The 21,274-nt window shown below is 34.7% G+C and overlaps 2 protein-coding genes across 5 annotated transcripts; both read left to right on the top strand.

Annotated features, from left to right (window-relative positions):
- Nucleotides 1-501: 501 nt before the first annotated feature.
- LOC111464199 (probable magnesium transporter NIPA1) lies at nt 502-4,819 on the top strand. 3 transcript variants are annotated; one of them, XM_023108293.1, is made up of 9 exons: nt 502-701; nt 788-983; nt 1,086-1,142; nt 1,565-1,655; nt 1,787-1,947; nt 2,682-2,809; nt 2,899-3,036; nt 4,192-4,284; nt 4,362-4,819. In XM_023108293.1, exons 2-9 carry the CDS (start codon nt 857-859, stop codon nt 4,539-4,541), a joined length of 975 nt encoding a protein of 324 aa, XP_022964061.1. In that variant the 5' UTR covers nt 502-701; nt 788-856; the 3' UTR covers nt 4,542-4,819. The 3 variants fall into 3 exon arrangements, with proteins under 3 accessions (XP_022964061.1, XP_022964062.1, XP_022964060.1); XM_023108294.1 differs by having other exon boundaries at nt 502-706; nt 910-983; XM_023108292.1 differs by having other exon boundaries at nt 502-706.
- An 8,286-nt stretch (nt 4,820-13,105) lies between these two features.
- On the top strand, nt 13,106-19,185 carry LOC111464322 (probable sucrose-phosphate synthase 2). Of its 2 annotated transcripts, none has more exons than XM_023108473.1 (12): nt 13,106-13,752; nt 15,123-15,376; nt 15,463-15,526; nt 15,629-16,324; nt 16,456-16,578; nt 16,678-16,809; nt 16,896-17,072; nt 17,160-17,213; nt 17,290-17,352; nt 17,451-18,395; nt 18,486-18,613; nt 18,724-19,185. In XM_023108473.1, the coding sequence occupies exons 1-12, from the start codon at nt 13,474-13,476 to the stop codon at nt 19,010-19,012; spliced, it is 3,204 nt and encodes a 1,067-aa protein (XP_022964241.1). In that variant the 5' UTR covers nt 13,106-13,473; the 3' UTR covers nt 19,013-19,185. The 2 variants fall into 2 exon arrangements, with proteins under 2 accessions (XP_022964241.1, XP_022964242.1); XM_023108474.1 differs by having other exon boundaries at nt 13,647-13,752; nt 15,110-15,376.
- Nucleotides 19,186-21,274: the final 2,089 nt, after the last annotated feature.

Here is a 21,274-nt window from a genome sequence, read left to right as displayed (position 1 = left end):
ATAAAAATTAATTAAGACAATATTATTAGTATTTTTAAGAAATATATTAAGGTTGGGTTATATCATCTTAAATTTTTCAATAAATCCAACCTTAAAGTTTAAACATGCATTTTTTACTTAGTTGCACTATATTTAAATCTCAAATTTAACGAAATTTAATATGAACAGTAAACCCAACAAAAACCAAATTTTATCACCAAATTAATTTGATTTAATCGATATTAAATACGCATGAGAATATATTTGTATTGATGATTTTTTAAAATACAAAAGTGTATAAAAAGGGTAAAAATGGCAACTTGATTCAAATGTTTTATCTTTTAGTTTGAAATTGGGGTGACAACGAAGATTAAGAAGGCATGGTCAAGCTGGATTTGACCAGATGATTCGATTCCATGTTCTTCGTTTAAAAAGCTGCGTCCGTACACGTCGTATATAGCGTGTTCAAATTGCAATCGAAAATTTAAAAAATAAAAAAAATAATACAAATTTATTCATTGGGAAAGCGCGGCAAGAACTCTTGAAATCAGGGTTGTATTTCCATTTTTCCTCATTTGTCCTCTCAAATGCAAAATGTAACCGTCACAACTGACCCAACTCAAATATTCGCCCCATCGTCAATGGCGGTTTTCGAATCGAATTGTTTCTCAGAAATGGCGGTGGCGGGCTCGTAGCCTGGCAGCTTTTCGACACCCCAAGAGGTTGGGTACGTTGTTTTTGTTGATTTCTGGTGTGGGTTTCTTCCCATTTCTTTTATGGCTTTTGATCTTTTGATGAATCGGTGTAGGAATTTTGATTTGGTGTCTCTTGGCCTCTGCGAAGAACTTCCAATAATCCTCATATTTCTGTTTAAGTTATGGGGATTTTGACTGATAATGTTCGTGGGTTTCTTCTTGCTGTCTCTTCCAGCGTTTTTATTGGTTCTAGTACTATCATTAAGAAGAAAGGTCTCATCAAATCAGCGGCTGCTGGAACAAGAGCAGGTTTCGTTTGATTCTCCTTCGTTTTTCTCATTACTAAATGATTGAACCTTGTAAAACATGTTCTGAACTCCTTTTTTATTGTGTTTTTTTCAATGTATTCAGCTTCTGGAGGATTTTCGTATTTGTGTGAACCTTGGTGGTGGGCTGGAATGATAACCTGTAAGTCTTATGAGTTCTTCTTTAGGTTATTAACTCATTAATTTCAATACCCTTTGTGTTCTTATCATGTTTTTAAATTTAAGCTGTTCTGTGTTCATAGTTCATAATATGGCAATGGAATCTGCACCTCAATAGCTATAGTTTAATCGAATTTCATGCTAATTGGAAGAGCTTTTTTGTTAACAATAATGGATTGGGGCTTGGCTTTCCACCCCTTTGTAATTTCATATCGTTCGCTTTGATTTGTTATCTAAGTTTACCATAAAGGACTCTTATTGAAACATATTGTTCTTATTAATCTGTTATATCCTACTTTAGTTAATATAATCACACGTTGAGGACTCGAAAATCGGCCTACTCTTAATCTTTCTATTGATTTCCTCTTCAATGAAGTTTTTTTCTTCTTTCCATTGTGTTTATAGTGATTGTTGGGGAGACTGCTAACTTTGTTGCCTATGCATATGCTCCGGCAATTCTTGTCACCCCCTTGGGAGCTTTGAGCATTATTTTCAGGTATGTAACACATTAGGCTTGTAAACGTTGTATCGACAATTTTGATTTGCTATCTAGAATTGGTGTGAACGTTGATGATTGTCGCTTGTGATGTTCGGTATTTGATGAATAAGTAAAACGATGTCTTGCAGTGCAGTCTTAGCTCACTTTATGTTGAAGGAGAAGCTGCATATCTTTGGTGTTCTTGGTTGTATTCTGTGTGTTGTGGGTTCTACAACTATTGTTTTGCATGCCCCACTGGATAGAAAGATTGAATCTGTTAAGGAAGTGTGGCATCTTGCAACACAGCCAGGTAAGAAAGCACGGATATTTTAGTTTGAGTAGCGTGTTTGTGCTTGACACTCCGACACTGGTTAGACACATAACGGACACTTGTTAGCATTATATATATATATATATGTTAGACCCTAGTCGTACTAAATCAATATAGACTCAACATTTGTTAGACACGTATCAAGCAGTTGTTAAGTGTGTTTGTGTGAGATCCCACATCGGTTGGAGAGAACAAAATATTTTTTATAAGGGTGTGGAAACCTCTCCCTATTAGATGCGTTTTAAAAACCTTGAGGAAAAGTCTAAAGAAGACAATATCTGCTGGTAGTAGGCTTGGGCGGTTACAAATGGTATTAGAGCCAGACACTGGGTGATGTACCAGTGATGAGACTGAGCCCTGAAAGGGGGTGGACACAAGGCGGTGTGCCAACAAGGACGTTAGGTTCCTAAGGGGGTGAATTGTGAGATCCCACGTCGGTTGGGGAGGAGAATGAAACATTCTTTATAAGGGTGTGGAAACCTTTCCCTAACAGATGCGTTTTAAAAACCTTGGGGGGAAGCCCAAAAGGGAAAGCTCAAAAAGGATATATCTACTAGCGGTAGGCTTGAGCTATTATAGTCCGCTCGTGTCTTATCCGTGTCTCATATCTGTATCCGTGCTGCTTCTTGTAATAGATTGGAGTTTCCTTAAGTTACATTGTTTCGAACTTCCGAGATTTGGATGCTAATCTATGCTTCTTGCACTTCTTTCAGGATTTCTCGTCTACTCATGCCTAACGATAGTTGTAGTTGCAGTACTTATTTTTCGATTTGCCCCACGCTACGGCCGGTCCCATATGATAATATATATCGGAATTTGCTCTCTCATGGGCTCTCTTACGGTTCGCTTACCATCTTTGAACTTGAAATCGTCTTTTAATACTCCTCCATCTTTCGAGGGCTATGATAGTTTTCGGATTCTTTTCTTCAGGTTATGAGTGTTAAGGCAGTAGCTATTGCTGTCAAGTTGACATTTGGAGGAGTGAATCAATTCAAGTACTTTGAGACATGGTTCTTCACTGTGTTTGTGATAGCCTCTTGTGTTTTGCAGGTCGTCTACTTGAACAAGGTAATATTTTGAACTATGAACTTTCACGTTTCTGTCTAATAGGTCCCTTAAACTTTAAAAATTGTATGTTTGTATCCTTCACGGTAGCTTCATGAAACTAGTTGAAATGGCGAAATCGGATTCAGAGTTGACATTGAACTTGGTAGGGTTTAGGGGGTAAAGGCTGATTTTATTAAATACACCAACCTTCAACCATACTTTTCTTCCGGTCACATGTGGCATGTGTTCTGTTGTCACTTGGAAACTCGGACACTGTTTTTTAGTTGAGTATTAGATGTTGAACATGTGTCTAACACAAACACGCTCCAGCACGCTCACATGTCCCGTATAAAAGAGTGTCCGATTATTAATTGTTTGTTGATTTTCCAACAAATTGGCGACACGTTAATGATGCAATTAGGATAGGTTAAGGACACGCCAAGGACATTGGTTAGAGAGGAGAATGAAACATTTCTTATAAGAGTGTGGAAACCTCTCCCTAGTAGACGCGTTTTAAAAGATTGTAGGGTTGATGGTTGTACGTAATAGGCCAAAGCGGACAATATCTGCTAGCGGTGGGTTTGGGCTGTTACAAATGGTATTAGAGTCAGACACTGGGCGGTGTGCCAACGAGGACGTTGGCTCCCCAAGGGGGGTGGGTTGTGAGATCCTACATCGGTTGGAGAAGAGAACGAAACATGTCTTATAAGGGTGTGGAAACCTCTCTCTAGTATTAGGAACCACGACTCTCCACAATGGTATGATATTATCCACTTTGAGCATAAGCTCTCATAGCTGCTTTTGGTTTCTCCAAAAGGCCTCGTAGCAAAGCAAGGGAGATGTATTCCTTATAAACCCATGATCATTTACTTAATTAGCCAATATGGGACTCACTCCCGACAATCCTCAACACCTAGTAGGCACGTTTTAAAAAACTGTGAGGCTAACGGCGATACGTAACGGGCCAAAGCAGACAATATCTACTAACTATTGTCAAAAGGTTCAAATTGTCAAAAAGAAATACAGTATATCAAAATATGTGTACACACAAACACGTACATTAGAAAACGGCGTGCCATTGTGTTTATGTTGTATCTGTTTCATGTGTCCGTGTTTGTGCTATTCATGCCACGAAAACCGTTCGATTTATAGTTTGATCACCATCCTTTTGTCCAGGCTCTTGATGCTTTCAACTCTGCTGTTATATCTCCAGTTTACTACGTGACATTCACAACATTTACCATCATTGCCAGTATGATCATGTTCAAGGTGACTAAACCAATTCCTTTAAACAAATGAATTGAAAATGAGATGATTTTCATTGTTGGTGTGTTTGATATGAACAGAACTGGGACTCTCAAAGTGCAGCACAGATTGCCACTGAAGTTTGTGGATTCATCACCATTCTTTCTGGCACCTTCCTCCTCCACAAAACTAAGGACATGGGGAAGCCTCCCGCCTCTGAGCCCCCTCTCATCCAAACCCAAACCCTTAGCCATCCCCATCAAAATCTTAATTCCTCATAAATTATTTAACGACCCGACCCGAGTTGAGCCAAGCCCGTCATCTCGACAATTGGTTCCTTTTCTTTTCTCTCCTCCGCTGCATTCAACGATATAAAACTGTCGTCCACAGTTCATCGGCCTCTTACGAATAAATTTTTCTTTTTGAGCTAATTCATTCTTTTGTTCCATTTGAACTAACTTAAAATGTTTTTAGGTTTGAAAATTATTGTTAGATTCAAGAATTTGAATACTCGTTGGCAACACGACCATATTTTAACATGTTTCTGAGTTGAATGTTGATATGAGGGGTAAATTGGTATTTTCGTTATATCGTTACAAATACTCAATAGAATATAACTATATATATATAATCTTCGATCTATCGGTGGAGATACATATTTTGTTATTTTAGTTATATTTAAAATTTTATTTTAATCATTATTAATAAGATTTGGTAAACGTCTCCATTAAAGTATTATTGAAATGGACAAGTATTTTTGGGTTATATTAAAAAAAAAATTTATTATTAAAAAGCGGAGACTGAGTCAAAGATTTGGATTTCTCCACTTCGAATGTTGTCGGGTCATCTAGAGTGCTCCATCTACCGCAACATATGTAGGAAAAAACGGAGCGGGCATGGAAGAACTATCGTTTAACTTTGCCATGATACAATTCACTTCTCAACTATTTTTGTAATCATCACCTATAACTCACGTGTCAAGGTTCCAATCTCAATGGTTGACAACTAAACACGAGGGTTGCGTTCATTACAGAACTTAACCGAACAGCACAAGTTGAAGACAGCCCATGCACTACTGTGTCCGCATACGCAATCTCCCCTTCTAATTTGATACATGGTTTGTTTTCTAACCATTGGGTCCGCATGCCAAACTATAGAAGGAATCGTGAGACAACTCGAGGCAGAGAGAAAAATTCGAAGATACCTAAGTACACAATCCAATACTCGGAGTAGGGAGCGATTGGATGATAGTCTCTTACCATAAAAATCCGCTTCGGACCATTTATTAATTAAAGACAAAAAATGAATTTTCCATGAGTTTGGGACCAAAGATAAAATAAATAAATAAATAAATGTGGATTATTTGTGTTATGTCCCTATATTTCCTCAGGCTTCTTTAACGAAAAAACCCCAATTACTGCGCTGATAGAATTCTCTGACGCCCCCTTCTTCTTCTTCATCAACTCCACTTCCTCGGACCTCACTTTTTTTTCCTTCAAAATTTCCTTTCAATTTCCCTCCCATGTCGCCTTCACTTTCCAATTCTTCAGGTAAGTAAAAATCTCTGCATACATCCTTCAATTTGATGGTTTTTCGATGTGGATTTTGTTCGATTCTGGTTTTTTGGCCTGTGGTTTTGATGGATCGTTGCTTTTCTTTGATGCGAGTTTGAGTTTCGATTGAAAATTAGTTTCTGAGATTTTGTTTTTCGTGTGATTGAGAGAGGAATTGAGAGATAATTGTGTCTGATGATTCCCCCGAAGCGAAAGAAATGGACTGAAGCTGAGGAGAGGACTTTGATCGATAAGTATGGAGAAATGGTCTCTGATGGAACCCTAGCTAAGATGAAAACCCGTGAGAAAAGGTTTAGGCCAATTGCTAGTTATGTGAATTCTATGCATCATGTTCAAGATCCTGTAGCGTATCCATGGCAATGGACTTGGAAAGATGTTTCTACTAAGGTCCAGAACATGAGGCACCAATATCTGCTTGTGAAGCAGAAGATTAAGAAACCTGAATCCGGAGTCGAAAACTCGGTTGGAGACTTGAAGGCAGAGTATGATTGGATGGAGGGTGTTACTTATTGGTCGAACTTTTTGAGATATAAGGATGTTTTTGGGGATGTAGCGGCTGCAAATAGCCATTATAATGATTTAGCTGTCGTTTCGAGTAGCGATCGGGGGAACGTAGACCGGTTTTTGGAGGTGAGTAGAGAGATGGATATGTTGGATTTTGCTCAAATTGATGGTGTTGACAATGGGGTGATGAATTTGGGGTTTGAGTTTAATGGGGATGAAGCAGAAGAAAACTTTAATGATAATGATAATGATCAGTTGAAGGAGGATGGAGATAACAGTTTTTTCTGTGAAGGAGTTGATCCCAAGAAGAACAACTTTAAGAAGAAGAGAAAGGTGATGAAGAGATTGGAGAAGAAAGCGTGGGGATTTCTCGTGAACCAGCTAGGACGGTTGAAGGATATGGAGGCTCAGTTTGAGAAACGCGAGGTCGAAAGAGAGCAAGAACGTCGGAGGTGCGAGTGTTTAAGATTTGAAATGGAAAAAAAGTGGGAACAGAAATGGGACGAAAGCGAAACGCAAAGGGTCGAGAGGGAGAAAGCTCGAGATAGGTTGAGGAAGCAGAGAGTTCAAGAATGGGAAGCAATGGAGAAGGAAAGATTGGAGATGGAAAGAAGAAGAGAGGAGAAATTGAATCATGAAAGAGAATGGGAGGAGAGGATGAGCAAGAGACGTATAGAACGGAAGAATAGGATTGACGACGTGTTGAACCAACACCGAGCTGAAATGAATCAAATTCAGACTCGTATTCTCCACGAGCAGCAAAACTTTACGAGTCAATTACTCGGCATTATCTCTCAATGGACTGCTCACCCTTCTACACTCTCTGATCACACTAGTGCTAGTAACCATTATCTTTCACAAATGATGCAAAATCTGCATCATGTAAACGGAATCGTTCACGATGGCACGAGAGTTGAGGCCGACAACCAAGACGATCAATTTATCGTCGATGGTTGACAGTTCATTTTATGAACTTGGTCACAAAACTGTGGGATCTGCAAGAACATTTGCAGCAATGGGTTAGTCTGTAAAGTCTGAGAATAGTTGTATGAATTCAATTTTTATTGCCTTGCACTTGGTTCATCTGGTGCTCATCTGTTTATCTTGAATTATGACAATAAATTCCTCTTATCTGCTATTTCCTTTGATTCTTCTGCTGCCCTTAGAGATCTACTGACCGCTGATACTTAGCTTTATGGTATCACCATGCATTTTTCAATAGATTTGAATCCATCCGGTAACGACCCAAGCCTACCACCAGCAGATACTGTCCTTTGAGCTTGCCTGAAACCCACCATTAGCAGAAATTGTCCTCCTTGAGCTTTCCTTCAAGGTTTTTGAAACGCGTATGCTAGGGAGAGGTTTCCACACCCTTGTAAAGAATGTTTCGTTCTTCTTCCCAACGGATGTGGAATATCACATCCACCCCTTTGGGTCCCAGCGTCCTCACTGGCACATAGCTCGGTGTCTGGCTTTGATACCATTTGTAACGACCTAAGCCCAGTGCGAGCAGATATTGTTCTGCTTTCTCTTTTGAGCTTCCCTTCAAGGTTTTTAAAACATGTTGCTGGGAAAACCAGGGAGAGGTTTCCACTTCCTTGTAAAGAAATGTTTCGTTCTCCTCCGAAACTGACTGGGATCCACACTCCTGTCACATACAAGGACGAGTAAGCGAATGAGTCGGTTTTGCTTTAGTTGATGAATGTTCCTCCAGCATTCGGGAGGGTCGGAGAGGGGCGGGATTAACTCGAGAAAGGTAAGAACACCTTTTTTTTTCTCTTTTTGTCATAGGATGAGAATGGTTTGTGGTTGCCACGATGGTTGTGAAACTCATAAAAAATATAAAAAATAAAAAATAAAAAAAAGTTAAAAAGAAATGTGTTGGGCTTGGAGCATTGAAGGCTATACTTTGGGCCTGAAAGCCATATAATGTTACTATGAATGGTAGAACTTTGTGAAATTTGTGTAACATAATTTTTAAAATTCAAATTTTAATATTATTAACCATTAAAAAAATTATAATTAAAGTCTCAAAATTATATATATATTCTTTATTATTATTATTATTATTTTTAACGGGGCGGGGGCGAGGGCGGGGAATATAATCTCGTCCCCAGCCCCATTTATCTAAAAGGAAAAAAATGGTCATCACTCCCTCCTCCATTCTCCATCTAAACAGGGAATCCCCACTCGTTCGGACAGGTTCCTCAAGGCCCCGACCCTGCAAGTAAAATGGACCTCTCTAGGAACATAGAATAAGAATGCAAACCTATTAGAATGAGACGAAATGAGAGGGCATTCATGTGCGCTCGAGAAAAACACCAAAACATATTTATTGTGATGATATGGTGCATTAAGAACCATAGATAGGTTTCCGTCACAAATCTTCCTATATTTCTACAATAATATAATATTCTCCTCTTTCGACCTGAGTTCTTATTGATTTGGTTTTAGTTTTATCCAAAATGCTTGTACCAATCCAAATGTGATCTTCCAACAGAGTACGGTTGTGTACCTCTCTTTTCTAGACTCATCAATTTCTTTGTTCGAAATCGAAGGACTCTACCTTACGGCTAAGTCGAGAACATGGCTATACTACCATTTCGTAACGACAACAAATCTCCGCATATTTCTGTAACGGTACGATATTCTCCACTTTCAACATATGAAGGAGTTTATAAATAAGAAATATATATCTATTGGTATATGAGTGCTCCTGCTCAAAGTAGATAATATTATATCATTGTAAGGGTTCCTGATTCGACATGGTATCAGAGTTATGTCATTAACTTAGTCATGTCAATAGAATCCTCAAGTACCAAACTGCGTAGGTTTTAGCAGATATTGTCCGCTTTAGACGGTGATGTACAACATCTTTTGTCCCTCTCTAAATCAATATAGAACATTACGTCCAACACACAACCCAATTGGGGAAGGGATTGAAGATAAAGTTTGGTTGATTCCGATAACTCCTTTATTGGATTGGCTTACTTCAACCACATATTCTTCGGTGTATGAGAGTCTAAGTTGGTTGAATTCGCTACCGTATTTATTATGTTCCGGTATCACTTTTGGGACCGTCTTGAAAATCTTTTTTTTTTTCTTTTTAAAAATAAAATGGATTTAATGATTCACGGATTCCTTTTTCTTTTCTTGTTCTTTAAATTAATATATTAAAAAAAAAATCTTAAATTTTATTTTATTTTTTTAAAAATAGCCTTTTTCTGCTCCCCAAGAATATACGTTTTAAAGCTGTGAGACTGATATATAACGCACCAATGCAGACAATATTTGCAAATGGTCCGTGAGTTTGGTCCGTTTCAAACTGAGATCATGGGTGAATGAGTAATTTCATTTTTTTTTAATTTAAATAATTGTTTTTTAAAAATTATATTTTAAAATTTTCTCGTAGCATCACTTCAATTATCCAATCAGAAAGTATTAAAAAAATGATTTAATTTAATTAAATTTTGAAGATGTGACAAAAACTAAAAATAAATATAGTCCAAAAGTTTCGACAAATTACCAAAACTTTTTTTAAACACAAATATATATTTAAATCAACAAAATGTAATTTAACGAAAAAAAAAAAGGAATCTTTTTTAGTTAAATTTAATAATAAGCTTTTTCATTTTTATTTGTGCCATTTCCTTTTAAAATCAAAGTTATGAGTTGTGGGGTTTTGCAATAAATAAGAATAAAAAATAAAGTGTCTTAAATTTATATATAAAACAATTTCATGTAAAAAAGAGAGTTTTCTTTTTCGTTTTAAAAAAGAATAAATACAAAAAAAAAAAGGTTTGGCCTTTGAGCGGTTGTAAATGCTACACGTGTAAGGCCTAACTCAAGAATAGAATAATAATGCTTTCTCTTTTAGGGTTTTGTTTTGTTTCGAGAGTGGTCGGTTATCGTACCCGAATCTCGACGAATCTAGTTAGGTATAGTTGTCATGAGCTCAAGAATGGATGTACTCCGAATATTTGTTCATTTTGAGAATGGAAATTCATGTTGTTTCCACTGAACTGTGCTCGAATTGGCTCTAAGTCGAGGTGCAACACAAGTACTTCCAAGTGACCCTCTAAGTTGGTATTACTGTTATCCGAACACGTTTACTCGTAGAGTCTTGATGGAATCCAATGGTTACCGTACCTGGATCTCGACGAATCTAGTTAGGTGTAATTGTCATTAGTTTTTTTTTTTTTTTTCCTGAGCTCAATAATTGATGTGGTGCGAGAGAATGGAAATTGATGTTGTATCCACTGAACTATGTTCGAATTGGCTCTAAGACGAGGTGCAACACGAGTACTTCTCAAGTGACCACCTAAGTTGATACTATTGTTACCCGAACACGTTTAATTGTAGAGTCTTGATGGAATCTAATGCATTAATGCTAGTATGATTACGCTTGAAAATTTATTTGTTACTGCAGTAAATTTTTAGGTTTTAATATATGGTAGATTGTACATTTCAAGGATAAAAAGTCTAAATATATGTTTGATACGTATGTTTGTGTTGAGGTGATTGAAATTAGCAAATTTGAAGAACATCGATTGTGACACTTATTGCCTTCATCGAGTCCTATGACCTAAGCAAGCTACTCTGTAGCACATGCATGAGTCATAGTGAGGGCTAGCGTTCCGAGATGAGTATCTCGGGCCACTTTTTTTGAAATGGATCTTTCAAAGACAATATTGGGTGACATGGGTGTGCCAGTATTGCGCCCTAGCCCGAGTATTAGATGTTGGATTTTGCACACTCTATCCGGTACGGTATTCATAAATGACATGACATGGACATGGGAGAGTCAATGACTCGATAGAACCCGGATGGATTAACGTTTTGGGATGTCTTGAGATTCTGAACGACACGTGGACTCATTCTCGATAACATCGTCGAGTGAGCTGCGATGGCCGACCGACACCCTTTGATTTGAGATAACGTCTCGACATAGGTCATGTTGATTAAGAACCAAGATAACAATACAACGTTGTATTGAGAAACTTTGACCCCGAGTAAAGATAAGGTTGAGCCAAGAGAGAGCGGGTGGAGTCAAATTACGTGAATTAATGGGAAAATTTAAAAAACGCTAAAAAAACTCTTAAATACCCACTCAAATAACTCATGTATCTCATTAATTAATAAGTTTGTGTAATTAGAAAAAGTAAAAAATAATAAATAATAAATAAATAAATCAAGTTTCATTATTAGATTTTGTAATGGTAGATTAAAATATAAATTAAAATAATAATAATAATAAAATTTACAGATTTTTAAATAATTTGACATAAATTTTTGGAATTTGAATGATTAAAATTTAGGAAGAAATCTTGAATTAAGATATGGTTAATAAATTTTTATATAATGAAAAATAAAGTTATATAGATTTACATTACCAAAAGTGAGTAAAAAATAGAGGAAATTAAGTTTTTTTTAATAGAAAAAATTGTTTAATATTAAGAATAATGAGGATAAATATCTGCATATTGACATCATAAATGGAATAAATAATAATTCAATTTCTTCACTTAAAAATTTAATAGCCACAAAATTTATATGGAAAAGTTAATGAAGTTCATAGTAATTAATTTTTACTGATTTATTATATTTTACCAATTTATTATGTTTTAAAAATAGTTAAATTAAAATTTTCATAACTCTGACCTATACTAATATAATTTGTAAAGATTTAAAATTTAATATTATAATATAGTTTCGACCATTAAAAAAAATCCATATACATTTAAATATTATAATTAGAGTTTCAAAATTAATTGATTTATTTTTAATATATATAAAAGTGGTGTGGGCTGAAATTATAATTTTGCGCAAAATATAATCTCGTCCCAATCTCGAAATATTGGGTTGAGTTGATAAATAAAAATGAAATAGATTTTTTTTACCAATAATAATAATAATAATAATAATAATAATAATAATAATAATAATAATAATAATAATAATAATAATAATAATAGATATAAAAAATTTGTGAGAGGAAGTAATATTTAATAACACAATTTTAAAAAAAGTATAAAGAAAATTTATATCAAATAAATTGATTTTGCACATAATTTTTTTTAAAAAAATAAATAAAATTAATCTCCAAATTTTAGTAATGGGTATCTAAATTAAAGACCCATAAAATATAATTATAATTTATGGATTAAAATTGTGAGTTTTATTAGCGCATATAACACATTTTTAAAAATAATTAATATTATAGTATATTTTTTCTTTTTTTTAATTTTAAAAAACATTTAAATAATTTAAAACACTGAACCCAAATACAATTTATTGACCCGAATTAAAATTAATTTAGATATTAATTAAATATATTATTTATATATAACCAATAATTTTGGTTATATTCTTAATATGATTTTTTAGATTTAAAAAAAAATATTTAAGTTATTATTTCATTTAAAAACATCTTCTAAATGTACTAAATGTTTGTCAATTTTTTTACTCAAATAATTCTTATTAAATTATTTATTTTTAATAAAAGTAAATTATTAGTCAAATAAAACTCTCTTTTATATAATTAAATGGTGTAATCACAATTATTTTTAAAAAATAATAATAAATTTAAATGTGTTTATTTTAGCACAATTTAATTTTAAGTAAAGTCACCAATCAATTTTTATTTATTTAAATCAAATATGTAAATAAATAAAAATATTAATTTATTTATTTATTAAATTTTAGTGATATTTTCATTGTTGCATACCTGTACTTAGAATTGAAGCTATAAATATTAGCGAAAGCAGGGTGTTTGCATCGAGAGGCGGACAGCTACGGAAGTGGTGAAATTCTCACAACTCGCTCTCTCCACCTCCGCCGGAACCGCCGACACGTGACCCTCCTTTTTCATCTCACACTCTTCAATCTCCCTTGCATTTCTTTCAACACGAAAAACAAGTTTTAATTCCACTGTTTTACAAGAACTACAGATTTGATAATTGGATGAAACCGTTGTAACTTTTCAATTTGTTCCAAGTGGATTTTAGAATTTTAGAATTTCAAAATTTCAGTGAGTGCGCGAGCGATTTTGGGGGAATATGCATGTTATGGCGTTTGACTACTGTTAGAATTACTGAATTTTTGTTTCAACTTCCAAGAGGCGATTTGATCAGAAATGGCTGGGAACGAGTGGATAAATGGCTATTTGGAAGCGATATTGGATACTGGTGCTTCCGCCATTGAAGAACAGAAGCCGACGCCGGCGAATTTGAGCGACAGAGGTCATTTCAATCCGACGAAATACTTCGTCGAGGAAGTCGTCAGCGGCGTCGATGAATCGGACCTTCATCGGACATGGCTGAAGGTCGTCGCCACTCGCAATACGCGCGAACGGAGCTCCAGGCTCGAGAATATGTGTTGGCGGATTTGGCATCTCACTCGCAAGAAGAAACAGGTTCTTCGATTCTGCCTCTTTTTTTCTTTCAATCGTTCCGTGTTTTCGGTTCTTTGTTATGATGATTATTTTATCGCTGTTAGGAAGATTTGTGGATTTGTTCGTTCTTTTATTGTTTTTTGCTGCCATTGATGTGATTCTGAAGCTTTCGGATCGTTTGATTATACGATTCGGAACTTTTGTTCTAACTGTGTCTGACTCTGTATTGCACCGTCCGTTGCTACTCATTTTTTTCTGCTGAGAATCTTCCAGAAATGGACGACGTCCACACAACCTGATTCTCTAAACGCTAAGCTTTTTTTTCTTTTTCTTTTTTCCCCTTCCTTGTCGTATTATATATATTGGTATGAACATAATAATAATAATAATAATAATATAAATTTAGTTCAAACTTCATAGTTTCAATTTGTTCTATATGTTCATCTGAAATTAACGCACAAAATAATAACAATAATAAATAACGGATCTATAGAATTTCGTTGAATCGTTTGAATGTCTCTAGTCTTGCTAGATAAGAAGGGATGAGGGAGGCAATTGGGAACTAATTTAATTAGATTTTAAAAATTATATGGAAAAAAAAAGAAAAACAAACAAGATTTTGCCCTTTAATTTTGTAGAGATATAAAAAAAAAAAAAAAATTGTCCGAAATTCTTTTGGCACTGGCTTAGTTCTTAGATGCTAATAGTGATTTTTCAATTTGGTAATTTAAGCAAACCCTGAGGACTAGATTGAAATTTTTTTAAATAGTAGGAAACCAAATTTAAACCGAGCAGAAATCGTAGGAGGCTAGAGTGAGGATTTAAACCTGATTTTGATTTTGGTTTTAATAATGTTTTAAGCTGTGTATTTTTTTATTTGTATCTATTTAGTCCTTATACTTTGAAAATATAACAAGCAAGTCACGATCGATCTATATATATATAGATAGATAGATAGATGTGAATGAAATATGGGCGGTAATAGAATTAATGTTTGAACTTATAACTCAAAGTGCAAAGACAAAAAGATAAAAACTAAGAAATGTTTGAACTTATGATTTTCATGATAAAAGGCTATGAACTATATATAATATTAAACAATAATTATATGTTTAAAATTGATATAAGAATCTTAATACGTTGAGATATGTGAATTCAGATTTTGTTCACTGCATTCCGATAATGATCTGGATGTTTATGGAAGCTTAAATCTGTTTTACATTTTGGTATTTGATGTATATGTGAACTTGCAAGTAAGAGTGTGAGTGGCCTCTTCACTCGCCACGTTTATCTCGAGCTAGTATTACGATAAAAATTATGGTATTTTCTTCTGTTGAAAAGGAAATAATTTGTGGATTATTACTTGGTGCACTCAAAGTTTTTGTGTGCAGTTGGAATGGGAGGAGCTTCAACGGTTAACGAAATGGAGATTGGAGCGGGAACTAGGACGGATGGATGTAACAGAAGAAATGTCAGAAGACTTATCAGAAGGAGAAAAGGGGGACCCCGTGGGTGAAACGGTGCAAAACGAGGCCGCGCAGAGCGAGACCTCGAAGGTTCCGCTCCAGAGGACTATTTCCAACTCGGAAGTTTGGTCAGAAGAAGAAGATAAAAGTGAAAGGAAACTTTATATTATTCTTATCAGGTACCTATTTTTCTAATTCAATAATGCACCTAAATGACTGAACTCTATGTTTAATCCTTCAATATTCTTGTTGATCTTCGTGGCAGCTTGCACGGTTTGGTTCGGGGACATAACATGGAGCTTGGTTGTGATTCTGACACTGGTGGACAGGTGTGGACCGATGTCGTTAGAAGAATATTAGTTAGTAGTTAGATTTTTGTTATCTGATCTGGTCCTAAATGGTGTTTCTATCTTAAAATAAAACGTTTTCAGGTCAAGTATGTTGTAGAGCTTTCTCGTGCTCTAGCACAAATGCCAGGGGTATACAGGGTGGACCTTTTTACGAGGCAGATCTTGTCACCCGAAGTTGATTGGAGCTATGGTGAGCCAACGGAGATGCTAAGTGCAGGAACGGGAGATGGGGAAGGTGATATCGGAGAAAGCAGTGGAGCGTATATTGTAAGGATTCCGTTCGGTCCACGGGATAAGTATCTCCAAAAAGAATTACTGTGGCCCCATATCCAAGAGTTTGTAGATGGAGCTTTAGCTCATGTTCTTAATATGTCCAAAGCTTTAGGTGACCAAATTGGTGGTGGTCAGCCTGTTTGGCCATATGTCATCCATGGACATTATGCCGATGCTGGGGATAGCGCTGCTCTTCTCTCAGGTGCTTTGAATGTTCCGATGGTGCTGACGGGACACTCGCTTGGAAGAAACAAGCTCGAACAGCTTCTTAAGCAGGGACGCCAATCGAAAGAAGATATTAATTCAAACTATAAGATAATGAGGAGGATTGAAGCAGAAGAGCTTTCTCTTGATGCTGCAGAACTTGTGATTACAAGCACCAAACAGGAGATCGAAGAGCAATGGGGACTTTATGATGGATTTGATGTCAAACTCGAGAAGGTATTACGTGCACGTGCTCGACGTGGAGTCGTTTCCCATGGTCGATACATGCCGAGGATGGTGGTAAGTTTTACAGTTTCCTTGTCTTTTATTGCCAAGTTAACCATAAGTAGAAATGTAAATGGTAGATTCTTGCAATATGTTACTTTATTTGGACATTCTAATGAAGAACTCAAGACCGAAGTTCTTTGCAGGTCATTCCTCCCGGCATGGATTTCAGCAATGTCGTGGTTACTGAAGATGCCCCTGATGATGGCGAGTTGACACTACTTAGCGATGGGTCCTCTCTGAAAGCTATTCCGACGATATGGTCTGATGTAAGTGTCCAATTTTGATCTTTTTCCCCCTTTATCACTCTTATTCAACTATCTTACATTACATTATTAGTTCTCCTCTCAAGTTATGTAATTGTATAGGTGATGCGTTTTCTTACAAACCCCCATAAACCGATGATATTGGCATTGTCGAGGCCAGACCCGAAGAAGAATATAACGACACTCTTGAAAGCCTTTGGAGAGTGTCGTCCATTGAGAGAACTTGCTAATCTAGTAAGTAGGATTTTGCAATAACATGTGTAAGTTATGAATGATATGATAAATGCCTTCTGTTAAATCATGAGTTTTCTCCTTATTAGACGCTGATCATGGGAAATAGGGAAGATATTGACGAGATGTCGGCTGGTAATGCTAGCGTGCTCACAACAGTTATAAAGTTTATCGATAAATATGATCTATACGGTCAAGTTGCATATCCGAAACATCATAAGCAATCCGATGTTCCAGACATATATCGACTCGCAGCAAAAACAAAGGTTTATTCGAGATCATTAATCTACATTAGCATCCATAATCATACCATAACTGTGACATTAATAACTTGTTTTTCGAAACGATGCTAGGGTGTTTTCATTAATCCAGCACTGGTCGAACCGTTCGGACTTACCTTGATTGAGGTTGATTTTCTTTTCTCTGGTATCATTAAATGTATTAGATGATTTTTGTTGGATTGATGCCTTTGAATTAACGTAGGCTGCCGCACACGGGCTCCCGATGGTGGCAACTAAGAACGGCGGACCGGTTGACATTCACGAAGTAAAGAAAACCTGATCTCAAATCTTTATCATGAACTCATACTGTTACTTATACGATCTGATCTGAGTAACCATATGAACTTGTTTTTGTGATTATAGGCCCTACACAATGGTCTTCTTGTTGATCCTCATGATCAGCAAGCAATTTCTGATGCTTTGCTGAAATTACTATCAGAGAAGAACTTGTGGAATGACTGTAGGAAAAATGGTTTGAAGAACATACACCTGTTCTCCTGGCCAGCGCATTGCCGCACGTACATGACTCGAGTGGCAGCCTGTCGAATGAGGCACCCGCAGTGGCAAACCATCACCCCGGGCGACGAAATATCCACAGAGGAATCCTTCAATGATTCTCTTAAGGATGTACAAGATATGTCGCTTAGACTTTCGGTTGATGGAGAAAAAACATCGCTGAATGCCTCGGTCGATGTAGCTGCATCCATTGATGACCCTGATTTGCAGGACCAAGTGAAGCGAGTTTTGAACAAGATAAAGAGGTCGGGGAACGAACAGGCAGACGTCGAAAAGGGGAATAAAATGCTGGAGAATATCCCTGGAAAGTATCCGGTTTTGAGACGACGTCGCAGGTTGATCGTTATAGCACTTGACTGCTATGACAGCAATGGTGCTCCAGAAAAGAAGATGATCAAGATATTGCAGGAGATTATTAAAGCTGGTAATCTCGACACTCAAGTTGCACGTGCTTCGGGTTTTGCTCTATCGACAGCAATGCCATTAGCAGAGACCACAGAATTCTTAAGGTCGGGAAAGATCCAACTAAACGAGTTTGATGCCTTGATCTGCAGCAGTGGCAGTGAGGTCTACTATCCAGGTTCTTATGAAGAAGATGGAAAACTATACCCTGATCCAGATTACGCAACGCATATCGATTATCGTTGGGGATGCGACGGTTTGAGGAAAACGATTCTTAAGTTACTGAATGCATCTGAGGACGATTCGGACAAATTTCGTAGTCCGGTTCAGGAGGATAGAACATCAAGTAATGCACATTGCATCTCTTACTTAATAAAGAATCCCAGTAAGGTAGGCCAAGGCTAACATCTTCAAATTGCAACATATGCAGCTTTACTTGAGATCACATGAACAGATTCATTTTCTTTTGGTCCTTTTCAGGCAATGAAAGTTGATGATTTGAGGCAGAAACTCCGGATGCGTGGGCTTCGGTGCCATCCAATGTATTGCCGAACGTCGACTCGAATGCAAATCGTTCCGTTGCTTGCATCAAGAGCTCAGGCTCTCAGGTTTAACAACACATGAATTCTTCACTCCATAACAAGTTCTAAACTTGTGCTCTTTCTTGTGCGAAATGATATTATAAATCTCAACTTTGTTCTTTCGGTATCAACTATAGGTATCTTTTCGTGCGATGGAGACTAAACCTTTCGAACATGTACGTATTTCTCGGGGAGGAAGGGGACACCGACTACGAAGAGATGATAGCGGGGACTCACAAGACGATAATCATGAAAGGAATGACGAGCAAGGGGTCGGAAGATCTGCTGAGGACATCAGGAAGCTATGCAAGAGATGACATAGTTCCAGGTGAGAGCCCACTGGTGACATTCGTTAATGGGGATGCAAATGCTGAAGAGATTGCAGGTGCTATTAAGAAAGTTTCATTATCTGCCTCCAAAATGTGAGCTTTCTTTATCACTGGCCATTTGCTTCATTCACCTTCCTTTTACTCTGCTTTCTTCTTCTTTTTTTCTTTTTTCCCTTTTTCTTTTTTCTCTTTGTACGGTGTTTATAGCTGTTGTGCTTAAGAACTTGCTATTGTTATTGAAGATTATATGTTCATTACCATTTCTCTTCTGTGGAGTTTTTATTGTGAATGGAAAATTTAATATATATATATATATATATAGACAGATGGATAGATTTATATATTTTTTTGTCTTTGAACAACTATTTTAGTTTTTGAACTTTAGTACCGAAACAATTTTGATTTTTTTACTCGTACACACTCTTTTTCGATGATTGAATTGTAGAAACTTCATGTTCTGCATACGTGATCTCTTATGAATTATTCTATGAAGTAAGTAACAAGGACGAATCCTAAAAGGACCTGTTTTCGTCTGGAAAATAGTATTCTCTTTTAAAATCAATTTAAGAAGTAGGTAACTTACCCAAGATTTACAGTTTTGAAATAGAATTCGGTCTCGAGGAATGTAGATGAATGTTGGGGCAATTATTCCAATTTTTGGTATGAATGTGATGTATTTCGGTTTTATATATTTTGCCTCTTAATATTTTTTATACCCTGTTAAAAGTAAAATAGAGATAAAGAACAAAAATTACTAAAATAAATTAAAAATGGTATAAATATGAAAGTTAAAAATAAGGATTAAAATATAATAATTTAAAATTTAAAAAACATAAAATATAATTTTAAAAATATTGTTGGAAATTTTGAGTCCTAAAATTCATGGGGCAAATAGATCAAAATGCCTATAACCGTAAAAGAACAATGAATTAGGTAATATTTAATAAATAATATAATCATAAAATAAAAATATAGATAATTATTTATTTATCTTATATTCACTAAATTTTGACTCAAATTATTAAACTATTTTTTTCTATTATTATTATTGATAACAAGCGTAAATAAATAAATTTTTTTTTTTACGTATTTCGATATGTGTTTTGAATAAAACCTAAACTAGAGCATGTTTCAAAATAATATTCAAAATAGTAATTTTATTGTAATGTATTTTTTTTCTAATTAATCTATAAAAATAAAATTTACATTATTATTTTAAATAAGAATTTTTTAATTTATAAATATGAATGATAGAACCGAACAAATCTAAATTTATTGTTAATATAGTTTTGCTTTCTATCCATAATTATTTGCATACTCATTTTTGTTAGGTCTATTTCATAATTATTTTGCAGGCTCCGTTAATATTAGAGCAATTATTTTATAATAGAATAAAAATAGTAAATAAATAATATCATATAAGTGGTAAATATATTCATTAATAAACGTAAAAATTCTATTAATATTACAATATTATTAATATGCGTAAAAAAATCATATTAATAATAATAAAAAAAAGGGAATATTAGTGCCTTCCTTGCAAGTTTCAATTAAATGTTAATATATCTATAAATTTTATAGTTTGGTGGATCCTATAATTATATTATTTTAATAATAAATATGAATATGTTTTATTCATCAATTTTGTTATAAAAAAAATTAATTGATTAATAAAATGTATACGTGTAATTATTTATAATTATACTTGTTATTATCATTTATTTCATTTAAAAAAGATGGTTACAATTAATTACCAAATCAATTGGTATATCATTTTAAATAATAAGTTAATCAGTAAAAATATTTATAAATTTTGTAATCCGTCTTAAAAATAACTTCAAATTTTAATTTTTTTAGTAATCTTCTAAATAAAAAAAAAAAATCTAAAAAAAATACGCCTACAAGTCCGGAGGAAAATAGTCAGTATTATTTAAAAAATACTCTTAAATTATTAAAGTGGTTAATTAAAAAATACGTTTAAAAAAATTACTTTTATAGTTAATATTTATTAAAAAAAAAACTTATGAAATTTTAAAAGTAACATTAATTCTCTGTAAAAGAGATTTAAAATAATTATTGCGATAAATTATGAATCATATTTATGTATCAATAACTCATAAATTATCTCTAAATATTTTTTTAAATGTTAATCATAAATATTTTTTAGACGTGATAAATAATATTTTTAAACTTTCTAAAAAAAATTATTTTTGAAATTCAAAATTAACCGTTAAAATATCCTGATTCTTTTAGTCCAAGGATAATTTTTGAGATGAAAGTAAGTTTTTTTTTTAAAAAAAATTAATTTAGCATAAATAATATCAAAAGATTTTAGGAAAAAAAAAAAAAAAAAAAAAAA

Source organism: Cucurbita moschata, unplaced genomic scaffold (genome assembly GCF_002738365.1).
Source record: "Cucurbita moschata cultivar Rifu unplaced genomic scaffold, Cmos_1.0 Cmo_Scf00030, whole genome shotgun sequence".
In the NCBI taxonomy this organism is placed as follows: domain Eukaryota; kingdom Viridiplantae; phylum Streptophyta; class Magnoliopsida; order Cucurbitales; family Cucurbitaceae; genus Cucurbita; species Cucurbita moschata.
This window is presented reverse-complemented; position numbering and strand designations above follow the sequence as displayed.